The 14,614-nt window shown below is 40.5% G+C and overlaps 1 protein-coding gene across 2 annotated transcripts in view; it reads left to right on the plus strand.

Annotated features, from left to right (window-relative positions):
- ptpn21 (protein tyrosine phosphatase non-receptor type 21) overlaps positions 1–14,614 on the plus strand; it is a 71,101-nt gene that overhangs the window by 48,231 nt on the left and 8,256 nt on the right. For both annotated transcript variants that reach the window (XM_067991869.1, XM_067991870.1), the window contains 5 exons: positions 2,543–2,624; positions 3,772–5,162; positions 8,215–8,361; positions 11,260–11,478; positions 11,675–11,803. In XM_067991869.1, coding sequence (XP_067847970.1) covers positions 2,543–2,624; positions 3,772–5,162; positions 8,215–8,361; positions 11,260–11,478; positions 11,675–11,803 — 1,968 coding nt within the window. The remainder of the gene's footprint in view (positions 1–2,542; positions 2,625–3,771; positions 5,163–8,214; positions 8,362–11,259; positions 11,479–11,674; positions 11,804–14,614) is intronic.

The following is a 14,614-nucleotide window of genomic DNA, read 5'->3' on the forward strand; positions in this document are numbered from 1 at the left end:
TACATTCTTGTGGGAAGAACGAGGAGAGGCAGTATAAGCTAAAGGGTACAACTCTATAGGGGGTGCAGGAACAGAGAGACCTGGGGTACATGTACACAGGCCATTGAAGGTGGCAGGACAGGTTGAGAAAACAGTTAAGACAGCATACGGGATCCTGGGTTTAATAAATAGAGTACAAAAGTGAGGATGTTATGTTGAACCTTTATAAAATACTGGTTTGGCCACAATTGGAGTATTGTGTCCAATTCTGGGCACCGCACTTTAGGAAGGATGTGAAGGTCTTAGAGAGGGTGCAGAAAAGATTTACTAGAATGGTTCCAAGGATGAGAGACCTTGGTTACGTGGATAGACAGGAAAAGCTGGGATTGTTCTCCTTAGAGAAGAGGGTTGAGAGGCGATTTGATAGGTGTTCAAAATCATGAAGGATCTAGACAAAGTAATTTTTTTTTTTAAACTGTTCCCACTGCCAGAAGGGTCACGAACCAGAGGGGACAGGTTTAAGGTGATTGACAAAAGGACCAAAGGCGAGATGAGGAAAAACCTTTTTACGCAGCGAGTGGTTCAAATCTGAAATGCACTGCCTGAAAAGATGGTGGAAGCAGGGTCAATTGAGGCCTTCAAAAAGGAATTAGATAGGTACCTGAAGGAGAAAAATTTGCAGGACCACGGGGAAAGAGCCAGGGAAGTGGGACTAACTGGATTGCTCTTGCAGAGTGCTGGCACAGGCTCAGTGGGCCGAATGGCCTCCTTCTGTGCCATAATCATTCTACGATTCTATTCTATTCTATTCTGAGGTTTTATACAGGCTCGCCTTGGCTTTTGTATTGTAATACTCTTGAGATAAAGCCTAGAATTCCATTAGATTTTTTTAAAAGACTTGGTAACCTGAGCTGCTGCCTTTTAATGTCTTCTAAACCTGTACCCCCAATCCCTCTGCCCTTCCACAGCTCTGAGCCTACTTCCATTTAGATTGTAATTACTGCTGTTGTTTTATGTACCAAAATGCATCACCTCACATTTACTGACATTGAATTCCATCTGCCACTTCTTAGCCCATTTGCCCAATTTATCAATATCCCTTTGCAGCTTTCTATGGTCTTCTAAGGAATTAACTGTACCTCTTATTTTGGCATCATCTGGGAAATTTAAACGCCACTCAAAAGGGAATTGGATAAGTACTTGAAGGAAAAAAAATTGCAGGGCTACAGGGAAAGGGTTGGGGAGTGGGATTAGCTGGATTGCTCTTGCAGAGAGCCGGCACGGACTCGACGGGCTGAATGGCCTCCTTCCGTGCTGTAACCATTCTATGATTGGCACTCCTTCTAGGTCGTTATCCAAATCATTGATATATACAGTGAACAGACGTCGCCCACGAACTCTTTAATCCAGTTTGCTATCCTCTTGCTAATTCCATACCCCTTAATCTGCTCTAGTAATCTCATGTGGTACCTTGTCAAAGGCTTTCATGATTTCCATGTACACTACAACTACTGCAATTCCCCCACCTACCATGTCTGTTACCTCTTCAAAGTATTGAGGTTTGTTAAGCAGGATTGTCCCTTTTTAAAATCCATGCTGGCTACTTCTAACTATTTTCTCTTTATCTAAATAATGGTAATTTCATCCTTAATTGGAAGACAGTAAAATTTTCCTCACCAGAACTAAAAGTTAGCAGCCAGAACTGGGCTACTTATCCATTGCAGCTTCTTTGTAATGGCCTGCAAGAGCTGCTTGCTTTGCATTTTCCTCCAGGCTGTTCTAACATATGACCACAGCTAGAAAATATATATACTCTTAACAACTTGAAAGTCCTGTTCCTCCAGTATAGCACCTTTTTAACTTAACTGATTCCTGATCAAAAGGAATTTTGCCTTTCTCTGGCTATCTCCTACCTTCCATTTTATATCTAGTTAAGAGAGCAACGTCCATTCTAAACCCCAGCTATATAAAACTAATGGTGGAAATTATTATTTTTGTTATGGTACGTTTTTTAAAAAGATTTGCCTTCACTTCCTTCACCCCATCATTGGTAGTTGTATCATCAGCCGTCTAGACCCTAAGCTCTGGAGTTCCCTCCCTAAACCATTCTGCCTTTCCATCTCCCTCTCTTTAAGACCCTCCTTAAAACCCACCTCTTGACCAAGCTTTTCATCATCCCTTCTAATATCTCCTTCTTTGGCTCAGTGTTGCTTCTTGTGTGATTAGCTTCCGTGAAGTACCTTGGGAGCTATTTCTCTATTAAAGATGCAATGTAAATGCAATTTGTTGTTGGTTTTGAAATTGTTATAAAAACATTCAAGCTTAAGCATTTATTTATATGTACAGGACTAATTATGCAAGATTTGTCTAGATACTGACTCTTGTGTACCTCTTTGTTTGCTTAATTTCCTGCTCTTACCTACATCTTGTTGAGCACATTCCCAAAAGTGCTGACTTTTCCTATACAAGTTTTGGAATGTGTAGTGGTTTTTACATAAAATCATTGTTAGCAGTTAATTTGATATGGATTGATATGCTCTTTATCACTTTTGTTTTATTTTAGCCAAAACCTCATCAGTACATGATGCCTCTACCCCAGATACATTACAATGGACACTACACAGAGCCCTATAAATCTTCCCAAGGTAGAGTACTTAAGGAAATTATAGGCAGGATTGTTTAAAGCCATAAATGTGATATCATCTCCACCTCTTTACAAATGTAATTTTTTTCTATGATTCAAATTTAAGCGCCCAAGGAAATGCAAAATATATTTGACATTTATTAGAAATTGTAGTTGCGGAACTCTATTTCAAAAAGTATATAATAAAAAAAAAACATTTTTAGAAGTATATATGTATGTAGCACTCTGCTAAGTTAATTTGTAGTATATCATTTATGTTAGATGACAAGTCGAGTATTGGTGCTCAGGCTTATTTCCCATTCATTGATTGTGGAATTAATGGCTGTACATATATAAACTTAGTTTTGCAAATTAAAAAGCAGATGCAGTTTAATAGGCATGAATTTTTGCCATCCTTCATCTTTGAACCTAAGCAATGAGTTTGATCGGGCTACTGAATCACCGTGAACCCGATTGTGTCATCTTCACCTGACACTCACATGCATGTATTTCTAACAGGGGTCACTGACTAGCAGTTGAGAGCAAGAATCCTAGTCAATTTTTTCCTTCATATCCAAGGAACACTGAGGCCACTTGTAACACTCCAACTGCCGCCCCAACTGAGATCAGCTAACTCAGTATTAGTAGGAATTAACATCTATTCTTGACGAGGAAGTGCCTTTATCCACTGACTTTTTAACCACTCGTTTGATTCATTAGTGGTTCTAAAAAGTGTTGCAGGTTTTTTGCTTTTGGATGTGACTTTGAACTTTGGGTAACTATTTATAAATAACAACAGGAAATGGATTTTTAAAATTGTTAACCTCTATGAATTAGCTGTTTCAATTTTATATTGGCTTAATTTTGTCCACTAAAAATTATTTGATCTAAACTCCAGGAGACCATGAAAATAAACTTAACCTACTGAATTTGCTCTTCTATTGAAATACTGTTTATTTAACAGTTTGAAGTAATCTGACAGCTATTACATAAATAAAAATCTGGTGTAAAACATAGCCTTTGGGATGCTGAAGTCTACATGGTCTTGATCGTTGCATTGATTCAGCCCATTTCACTGCTGAGCTAACTTGTGCGTAGATTGGAGATCATACATTGAATCTGTGTGGTTCAGCTGCTCATGTATAATTTTCACTTTTACTTTATTTCAGACAATCTCTACATGAACAATCAAAATAGCTGTTTCTATCGCTCTCAAACCAGTTTGGACAGAGCTCCATATGAATACAATGGTCGAATCCGAAATGGCAGTATCTATAGTGCACATAGCACCAGCTCTTTAAATAATCCACAGCACTTTATGCAAGCATCTCCTATGTCTTCAAATCCTAGTATCACTGGAAGTGATATAGTGAGAGGAGATTACATCCCAACGAACAGACATAGTACTATTATTCCACCTTCCTATAGGCCAACCCCAGATTACGAGACTGTTATGAGGCAGCTTAATCGTGGAATGATTCAGAATGAAAGGCAAAGCCATTCTATGCGAAATCTCAACATAGGCAATTCCTATGCGTACAGTAGACCAGACCCACTAGTGTACAGCCAGCCAGAAATCAGAGAACATGCTCAGTTCAATTCCCAAAATGTGAATCAGTACCCTTTTCATTTGAACTACAGTTTCCATAGCCAGTCACCGTATGTAAATTCAGTTGAGCGACGTCCTGTAGTTGGGGCTGTTAGTGTGCCAGAATTGACTAATGCTCAATTACATGCTCAGGATTACAATGCAGCAAATATGCTGAGAACTCAAGTATACAGGCCTCCACCACCATACCCTTATCCAAGACCTGCAAACAGTACACCTGACCTTTCGAGACATCTGTATGTTAGCAGTAGCAATCCAGATTTGATAACTAGGCGTGTGCATCACTCTGTGCAGACATTCCAGGAGGACAGTTTGCCTGTTGCACATTCACTGCAAGAAGTCAGTGAACCCCTAACCTCTGCCAGACTACATGGCAACATCCATAAACGTAACAGTATTGAGATTGCAGGACTTATGCACAATTTTGAGAGTTGGAGAATAAAAGAAAGGACCATGTCTACGCCAGGTGCAAAGGTAACTGCTGCAGGTTCACAACCAAATGTTTACTTTGAACGAACAAAACCAGGAGACACTGAAGTTCATGAAGACAAAAGTTATAACCACGGGCGATCTCTCTCAGATGCAACTATGCTGATTCACAGTAGTGAAGAGGATGAGGAGTATGATGCAGGGTACATTGAGCAGAGATTACAGATGCCTTCTGTTGATTCCACAGCCCAATTGCCAGCTGTGTTAAACCAGTTCCCCAATGAACCATTGCCAGATTATCTATATAGCTCTGCCCCTGCATTAGCCAGCCAGCACAATTTAGAAAAGCAAGTACAAGAAAGGGAGGCAAAGGAAGCAATGCAATTTCTTCCATCTGTGTCTGAGTCTGACCTCCATACAATTGGAAAAAGCCAGGTAAGAAGAGAGTCATCCAAGAAGAGACCTATGTCAGAAGTGCTTTCCGGAAGATTAAATGCAATGGAAGCTCTCCCGCCACTTGGGGTGAGTTGTTTAGTGCTGGTTCCTTATGTTGGCTGCAAATACATCAGTTTAAAAAAAAATTCTCAATATTGTAGAACGGTTTATATTTAAACAAGAAAAAACTTGGTAGGGGATCACTTATTGGTAGGAAAGAAATTGTATTATATGCCCTGCAAATCACCACCACCCCCCCAGACCCCACCCCACACACATAAATTTCATTGAATACAGGTTAACAATATTTGTGGTAAGAATATTTTCACGGGTCAGAGGAAAATGTGAAAATATTCTTGTAGCAAACATACAGTTCTATAGCATTGAATAGGCGGTTGTATATTTGAATCTTCTAAGGTGTAATTTCTAATATACTGAGTGCATAAATTAAGTTTAAAATGTCTTCTGTCACTTGATGCATTGAAGCTGTTTATCTATATTTGTCTTATAATATGATTTCTACAGCACTTCTATCAGTTATACAGTTATTACCCTTCACATCAGCTGTGCTGTTTGTGCAGCAAAGAAAAAGAGATAGGAGAATTGGGCGAGCAGATGTTTGACATGTTTAGCACCTCATTCTATCAGCCAGTTGTTATTTTCTGCCAGTTATATACCAGACTCATTTTGTGCCATAGCCTAATGAAGGCCCCAGAATACATGCTAAAAATATTTTAAGAATACATAGTGTAATTTTCCAGTTTTTGCACCATTGTTGCATCAAAACACATTTTCAGTAGGTACAAGTGAAACTCCATGTATAGTGGAGTTCTTATACTGGATCAGTCTTTGTATGTTTCTTTGGTTACAATGATTACAGTACCCTTTTAACAATTTTATTATAGATTTTTTTTTTCTATTTCTGAGATTTTATTTTTTATCTGGAATCCATTTTTGGGGATACAATTTTTATTTACTCATTAGTTTTGATGCCCTGAAAAGGATAGTCCATTCTTGTATGCTGAGTCACGAAGTGAGACTGCAAGTGAAGTATTTACAGGACTTAGCAGAACAGGTCAGATAAGAATGCACATAGAACCATAGAAAAGATACAGCACAGAAGGGGGCCATTCGGCCCATCGTGTCTGCACCGGCTCGAAGAACAACCAGGTGCCCATTCTAATCCCACCTTCCAGCACCCGGTCCACAGCCCTTAGCTTACAGCACTTTAGGTGCAGGCCCAGGTACTTTTTAAAAAGAGTTGAGGGTCCCTGCCTCTACCACCAATTTGGGCAGCGAATTCCATACACCCACCACCCTCTGGGTAAAAAAGTTTTTCCTCGTGTCCCCTCTAATCCTTCTGCCAATCAGCTTAAATCTATGTCCTCTAGTTGTTGAACTCTCCGCTAGGGGAAACAGGTACTTCCTGTCTACTCTATCTAGGCCCTTCATAATTTTGTACACATGATAAAGGATTCTTACAATACCAGCTTTAACATGAGATCAAGGAGCCACAAGGCTTTGAATAGGCACAAGATGCAAATTGCAGAGTCTTGTGGCGAGTGGCAACTACGATTGAGGTAGTTCAAGATGAAAGGAGGCATCCTCGGGAGACCAGCAAACACCCGAGTAGTACTGACTGCACCTGTCTTTATACCACCAGCCATATTTGCAAGCCTTGGCATATGTACATGTTAATGCAGACTCCAGATGAGCCAGAACTAAGTTGCAGAGCTTTGCCATTTGCTGCAAGGACACCTGAAGCATAGATGTGGTACTGCCCCAGCTCACCACCTTCTCGCATTTTCTGCCTCAATCTTATTCCAGGCCAGCTTTGCTATATCAGCTGATGGGCTGGCCACATATGTATCAAGCAGGTGACTGATTAATCAGTCAGCATAGCCAGCACTTTCGAATCCTTTCCCACCAAAGAACACAAGGAGGTTGATGTGGCTGCTAAGTTTGCCAAACAGCTGCATTTCAGAAAGTACACATTGTCGTTGATGGCAGCCACATGGCCATTTGGCCAACTCCTGTTCCGCCACTGCTTGCTGCTCCTCACTCATGCAATGTGACTCACCCAATGCTACCTTCTCAAAGTTACCAACTGCATCTTTTGGAAAGTGTATAACTGCACTGATGCTTCCAAATGTTGATATGAGGGGTACTTAATGGTCTGTGATGCCATCTTGTTCCGGGCTACTGGTATGCTGTTCTTCCAGGCCTACAAAAACAGAAAAAAGAACAAATATTAGAAGACTGGCAGAAAGAGATGTCATTAAACAGAGCGTGTTTGTCTATAAAGTACAGTGTGTGATGTTTGTGTGATTGTCTGTATGTTTGTGTGGCAGTGAGCGTGAAAGGAGACAAGACAAAAGTGAAGGTTGGTGACAGATAAAGAAGGAAATGGGGTTGGAAGGGAATCGGGGGATATAAGGAGTGGCCTTGTTTACGAACGAGACGAAGGGAGTAGAGAGGCCGCAGGAGATGGCAAGGCTGAGATGGTGGCTGTGAACATTGGTAGTAGAGTTTAGAGAAGGAGGCAGATTGATGGACTGATAACATTGCCTGGTTGTATAATGTTAAATGGTATTTATTTTTAATGTGTTTTTAAAGGAAAGTCTCTCTATAAATGTAAATGATCATTCTTTCATCAGTTGTGGCTTGATAATTTGCATCTGTTTATACCAGTGAGTGACTCCCATCACTATATCTTGACTAATTATCAGGTTGACCATGATGACATTGTGGTATCTATCTTGGGGAGAAGTGGGGAATGGAAAAAGAATAACCTGAATGGTATACTAAAATAGAGTCCATGGTTTCTGGTTATGTACAAGGTTGATTTTGGGAAAATATGACTTAAGTACTTCAGTGCGACCATTTAAAAATCTGGTTTGGCCATTTAAATTGTTCTATCCTGTTGCATGTGGCTTGTGGAGTAACTATTTGAGAGTTTTTAGTTATTTACTGTTATGTTCAGTTAACAGTTCATCATACATGCCCTCTTGGTTGACAAGCTACGTGGAATCTTGTCATGCAGGTTCTGTGTACTGATAGAGTAAAAACATTCTTGATTGTTATGCCTATTAGCTGCTTGCTTTTGGATTATTTAAATTATTATTACAATTGTTTTAAGGATACAAGAAAAGGAAATCGGGTTTCTGATATTAGGAAAATTGGGCCATTGAAGATGGCAGAATTAAATGGATTAACACCATTTCAAAAGCCTTTACCTGATGTTGTTGTTAAAGATGAGCCTATCAAGACATCACATGATGAAAGGGTATGGTATGATTTCTTTCACATTATTTATATGTTCAGAATATTAGACTAGCTGAACATTCATCTGTTAGACAATATTTGTTGAAACTCTGGCTACCACCAATAGCTATACGTGTGAATTACAAAAATATTAGTAAAGTATTTCTCCCAGTGCTGGATAAATGCACCATGTAGTGTACTACTGAGGTTTGATCTGTGGGAAATGGTAGGGGCTCTACAATTGGTATTGGTAGTTCTGCAGGAAAATTGCCCAGAGTTCCTAGGTATTCACAATCCAGTAATCCCTGTTGGAACTATGCATCTGTGGATGGACAGTTGGATGAAACCGAATTGGACTTGCATGTGTGTGATGATGGCTATAGTTTAGTCATATCTAGGGTAACACAATAGTATTGCTACCTAAACGAGGCACTGGAGGCTCACCAGCTCCCATGATATGGTAACCCAGAATGATCCACTTTAGAAGAGGAGGAGGAAGAGAGAAAATTGGAAGGAAAAAATACTGAAATGCACAAGAGAAAGCGGTTTTAAATACTTGATATATCAGTATTTTTATAATGAAAGTATATCTGAAATATCTATAAAGAAAATAACATTTCTATGGCAATGGTAAAGTTTTTTAAAAATTATCTTTCCCTAATGTTTGTGTTTTTAATGGAAAGAATTTTTATTTATTGAGATTATCATTCTTTCATCTATTGGGGCTTGATAATTTTTCACTTTGAGTGAGGATATTTGGCCATTATCTCCCTTCCCCTATGAAGGAAATTACTTGCATTGGGATATAAATCAATGGGCGCCAGCAGCTTCCAATACTGCACCCGGGTGCCATCAGCGTTCAGAACCTCATCCGGGTGTCTATTCTTTGTCGGAACCTATATATGGAGTGTTGACAGGGTGTGGTGACCATGGCTGAGCCTAATCCCTTTCTTACTTGCCATCTGTGCACGTACACCTCCAGTAGGGATTATTGCTTAATTTCTTTTCCTCTTTCTCATCCAGGCATACTGAAGCCAACTGTTGTGCTCCCAACTGCCATTCCAGCAGAGATTAACTAACTGGCTGTTAGAACCCAAGACATTTCTGGTGTCAAATACCTCTGTTACCACACCAGTCAGCGAGCCATTGGGGAGCTTCCTTTGGTTAATTTCATAGTGTACTTCATTATTGTGGACAGTGAAGAAGGTTATCTAGGATTGCAACGGGATCTTGATAAATTGGGCCAGTGGGCCGATGAATGGCAGATGGAGTTTAATTTAGATAAATGTGAGGTGATGCATTTTGTTAGATTGAATCGGGCCAGGACCTACTCCGTTAATGGTAGGGCGTTGGGGAGAGTTATAGAACAAAGAGATCTAGGAGTACAGGTTCATAGCTCCTTGAAAGTGGAGTCACAGGTGGATAGGGTGGTGAAGAAGGCATTCGGCATGCTTGGTTTCATTGGTCAGAACATTGAATGCAGGAGTTGGGATGTCTTGTTGAAGTTGTACAGGGCATTGGTGAGGCCACACTTGGAGTACTGTGTACAGTTCTGGTCACCCTATTATAGAAAGGATATTATTAAACTAGAAAGAGTGCAGAAAAGATTTACTAGGATGCTACCGGGACTTGATGGTTTGACTTATAGGGAGAGGTTAGACAGACTGGGACTTTTTTCCCTGGAGAGTAGGAGGTTTAGGGGTGATCTTATAGAAGTCTATAAAATAATGAGGGGCATAGATAAGGTAGATAGTCAAAATCTTTTCCCAAAGGTAGGGGAGTCTATAACGAGAGGAGAGAGATACAAAAGGGTCCAGAGGGGCAATTTTTTCACTCAAAGGGTGGTGAGTGTCTGGAACGAGCTGCCAGAGGCAGTAGTAGAGGCGGGTACAATTTTGTCTTTTAAAAAGCATTTGGACAGTTACATGGGTAAGATGGGTATAGAGGGATATGGGCCAAGTGCAGGAAATTGGGACTAGCTTAGTGGTATAAACTGGGCGACATGGACATGTTGGGCCGAAGGGCCTGTTTCCATGTTGTAACTTCTATGATTCTATGATTATTGAGTTTCAAGTTGTTTTTATGTAAATGCTTTTTGGGTTAAAACTGTAATCTTCAGGGCTTAAAGAGAAAGATGCATTTTAGGGAAAAGATCTTTTGTATAAAAATTCTACAAGAAATAAAGCATTCTTTAAATCAATACATTTAGTAATTCAGTGAGAACCATGTCTCAGCTTCTTGTAGTATTTTGGTTGTTGAATTGTTTAGCACACCTAAAGGAAGTTTTGGGATGCATCTGGTTTCCAATTTATGTGCTGTAAAAATATCCTCACTAAAGATCACTCTGGCATTCAAAATAGAAGTTTCACTTCTATGAGTGATAGTTACTGAAAATAATATTTATTTGCATTAAAACGCACATAAAATTTAAATTATAACATTGATGTTTAAAGGTGTACCTTATGCCAGTATAAAAGAGTGCTGTCTTGGACTAACTCGAGAGCTAACAGTTGTTTTTTTTTAAATGAATATAAGAAACAAATGCTGGTGACCTAAATGGAGGACATGGCTTGATGAAATTGCTGTGCCTTAGACAGAGACCAGAATGGACCAATAATATTGTCATTATTCCAGCCTGCTTGAGCTGCCGTGTCATTTTAAATGTTTCTATTAACTCAACTCCTCACTGCTGGTTTCTGTAACACGGTGAAAACTGAAATACGAGGTTAATAAGTAAATGCTGGTTATCCTGTTTGGGAAGGAAGAAAATTAACATGGGGAAAAATTATTGCAAACCATTTTTAAAAAGGCTTTTCTGAAAAAGTCTTAACGGCGAAATGCACTTTCAAAATCTGTTTACTGCTTCAGCCTTTCCATTTTATTTTAAAATGACTCTTGTAAATGCATTTTGCGTTTTTAGTGCAAAATCTTGGAGCAACGCCTGGAACAGGAAATGGTGTTTACAGAATATGAAAGAGTTCCAAAGAAAAGTCCAAGTGCGGAGTGTACCATAGCACTGCTGCCTGAAAATGCAGAAAGAAACAGATTCCCAGATGTTATTCCCTATGATGACACCAGAGTGGAGCTCGTGCCTACAAAAGAGAACAATACTGGCTACATAAATGCATCTCATATAAAGGTAGCTACCACAGTTTTTTGGTGTTTGATTTGTAATGCATTGAGTTCATGGAAAGCTACAGATGTGGAATTTCTGCAGATTCCATTGAATTCAGGTACTTACAAATCTAAGCTTTGCAAAAGTTCTTTACAGATTTATAATGACTTTGTCTTAACTTTCCCATGTTTTTCAAATAAATTGCATCTTTTCATTACAGTTGATGGTTGGAGGCAAAGAATGGAATTACATTGCCACACAAGGACCACTCCAGACCACTTGCCTTGATTTTTGGCAAATGGTGTGGGAGCAAGGAGTTGCCATCATTGCCATGGTTACCATCGAAGAGGTATTTCTTGAGTTGTCCATGCCTTGCGGTTCTAGAATTAATATCTGCGTTTTCTAGACACTATTTGAATTTCATCTAATAGAAAATACGTTTAAGTATACAGTATAGAATCATAGAATGGTTACAGCACAGAAGGAGGCCATTTGGCCCATTGAGTCCGTGGCAACTCTCTGCAATAGCAATCCATCTAGTCCTGCTCCCCCGCCCTATCCCCATAGCCTTGCAAATTTTTTCCCTTCGAATACTTATCCAATTCCCTTTTGAAAGCCACGATTGAATCTGCCTGCACCACCCCCTCAGGCAATGCATTCCAGATCACAACCACTCACTGTCGCCTTTGGTTCTTTTGCCAATCACCTTAATTCTATGTCCTCTGGTTCTTGACCCCTCCGCCAATGGGAACAGTTTTCTCTCTATCTACTCTGTCCAGACCTTCGTGATTTTGAATATCTCTATCAAATCTCCTCTCAACCTTCTCTGCTCTAAGGAGAACAACCCCAGCTTCTCCAGTCTATCTACGTAACTGAAGTCCCTCATCCCTGGAATCATCCTAGCACCCTCTCTAAGGCCTTCACATCCTTCCTAACGTCCAGTGACCAGAACTGGACACACTACTCCAGTTGTGGCCGAACCAGTGTTTTATAAAGGTTCATCATAACCTCCTTGATTTTGTACTCTATGCCTTTATTTATAAAGCCCAGGATCCCGTATGCTTTTTTAACCGCTTACTCAACCTGCCCTGCTACCTTCAACAATTTGTGCACATATACCCGCAGAGCTCTCTGTTCCTGCACCCCTTTTAGAATTGTACCCTTTTGTTTATATTGCCTCTCCTCGTTCTTTCAACCAAAATGTATCACTTCTCACTTTTCTGCGTTGAATTTCATCTGCCACGTATCCGCCCATTCCACCAGCCTGTCTATGTCCTCGTGAAGTCTATCACTATCCTCCTCGCTGTTTGCTACCCATCCAAGTTTTGTGTCATCTGCACATTTTGAAATTGTGCCCTGTACATCCAAGTCCAAGTCATTAATAGGTATCAAAAAAAAAGCAGTGGTCCTAGTACTGACCCCCTGGGGGAACACTACTGTATATCTCCCTCCAGTCTGAGAAACAACCATTCACCACTACACTCTGTTTCCTATTACTTAGCCAATTTCGTATCCATGTTGCCACTGCCCCACTTATTCCATGGGCTTCAACTTTGCTAACAAGCCCATTATGTGGCACTTTATCAAACGCCTTTTGGGGGTCCATATACACCACACCAACCGCACTGCCCTCATCAACCATCTCTGTTACCTCATCAAAAAACTATCAAGTTGGTTATACACGATTTGCCTTTAACAAATCCATGCTGGCTTTCCTTAATTAATCCACACTTGTCTAAGTGACTGCTAATTTTGTCCGGATTATCGTTTCTATAAGTTTCCCGACTACAGAGAGTTTCTCTACTACCGAGGTTAAACTGACTGGCCTGTAGTTGCTTGGTTTATCCTTACACCCTTTTTTGAACAAGGGTATAACATTTACAATTCTCCAGTCCTCTGGCACCACCCCCATATCAAAAGATGATTGGAAGATTACAGCCAGCACCTCCGCAATTTCTACCCATACTTCCCTCAGCAACCTAGGATGCATCCCGTCCGGACCAGATGATTTTTCTACTTTAAGTACAGCTAGCCTTTCTAGTACCTCCTCTTTATCAATTCTTAGCCCATCCAATATCTCAACTACCTCTTCTATGTGACTTTGGCAGCATTTTCTTCCTTGGTAAAGACAGATGCAAAGTACTCATTTAGTACCTCAGCCATGCCCTCTGCCTCCATGCGTAGATCTCCTTTTTGGTCCCTAATTGGTCCCACCCCTCCTCTTACTACCTGTTTACTGTTTACGTGCCTATAGAAGACTTTTGGATTCCATTTTATGTTAGCCACCAGAATATTCTCATACTCTCTCTCTGCCCCGCTTATTTTCTTTTTTGCCTCCCCTCTGAACTTTCTATACTCAGCTTGGTTCTCACTTGTATTATCAACCTGACATCTGTCATTTGGCCCTTTTTTCTGCTTCATCTTACTCTCTACCTCTTTTGTCATCCAGGGAGCTCTGGTTTTAGTTGCCCTACCATTCACCCCCGTGGGAATGTATCTGTACTATACCAGAACCATCTCCTCTTTAAAAGCCGCCCATTGTTCAATTACAGTTTTGCCTGCCAATCTTTGAATCCAATTTACCTGGGCCAGATCCATTCTCATCCCATTGAAATTGGCCCTCCTCCAATTGACTATTTTTACTTCAGAGTGGTCCTCGTCCTTTTCCGTAGCTAAGCTAAACCTTATGATACTATGATTGCTGTTCCCTAAATGTTCCCCCACTGACACTTACTCCACTAGGCCCACCTCATTCCCCAGAACCAGATCCAGAAATGCCTCCTTCCTAATTTGGCCAGAAACGTACTGGTCAAGAAAGTTCTCCTGAACACACTTAAAAAAATTTTCTCCCCTTCTTTGCCTCTTACACTATTACTATCCCAAGTTATAGTCCAGCAATTTTATTTTAAATTCACAAGCTTTCGGAGATTTTCTCCTTCCTCAGGCAAATGTTTCAAGATCTCAAGAATGTTCTGCAGCCGCTTAGTGACATCCTTGACTCTGGCACCAGGGAGGCAATATACCCATCCTGGGATCACGTCTGTGGCTGCAGAAATGCCTGTCTGCTCCCCTAACTATTGAACCCCCTATCACTATTGCTGTCCTGACCTTTCTCCTCCTCTTTCTCCCCCCCCCCCCCCCCCCCCCCCCCTGTACAGCT

This window comes from Heptranchias perlo, chromosome 10 (assembly GCF_035084215.1).
Source record: "Heptranchias perlo isolate sHepPer1 chromosome 10, sHepPer1.hap1, whole genome shotgun sequence".
Lineage (NCBI taxonomy): Eukaryota > Metazoa > Chordata > Chondrichthyes > Hexanchiformes > Hexanchidae > Heptranchias > Heptranchias perlo.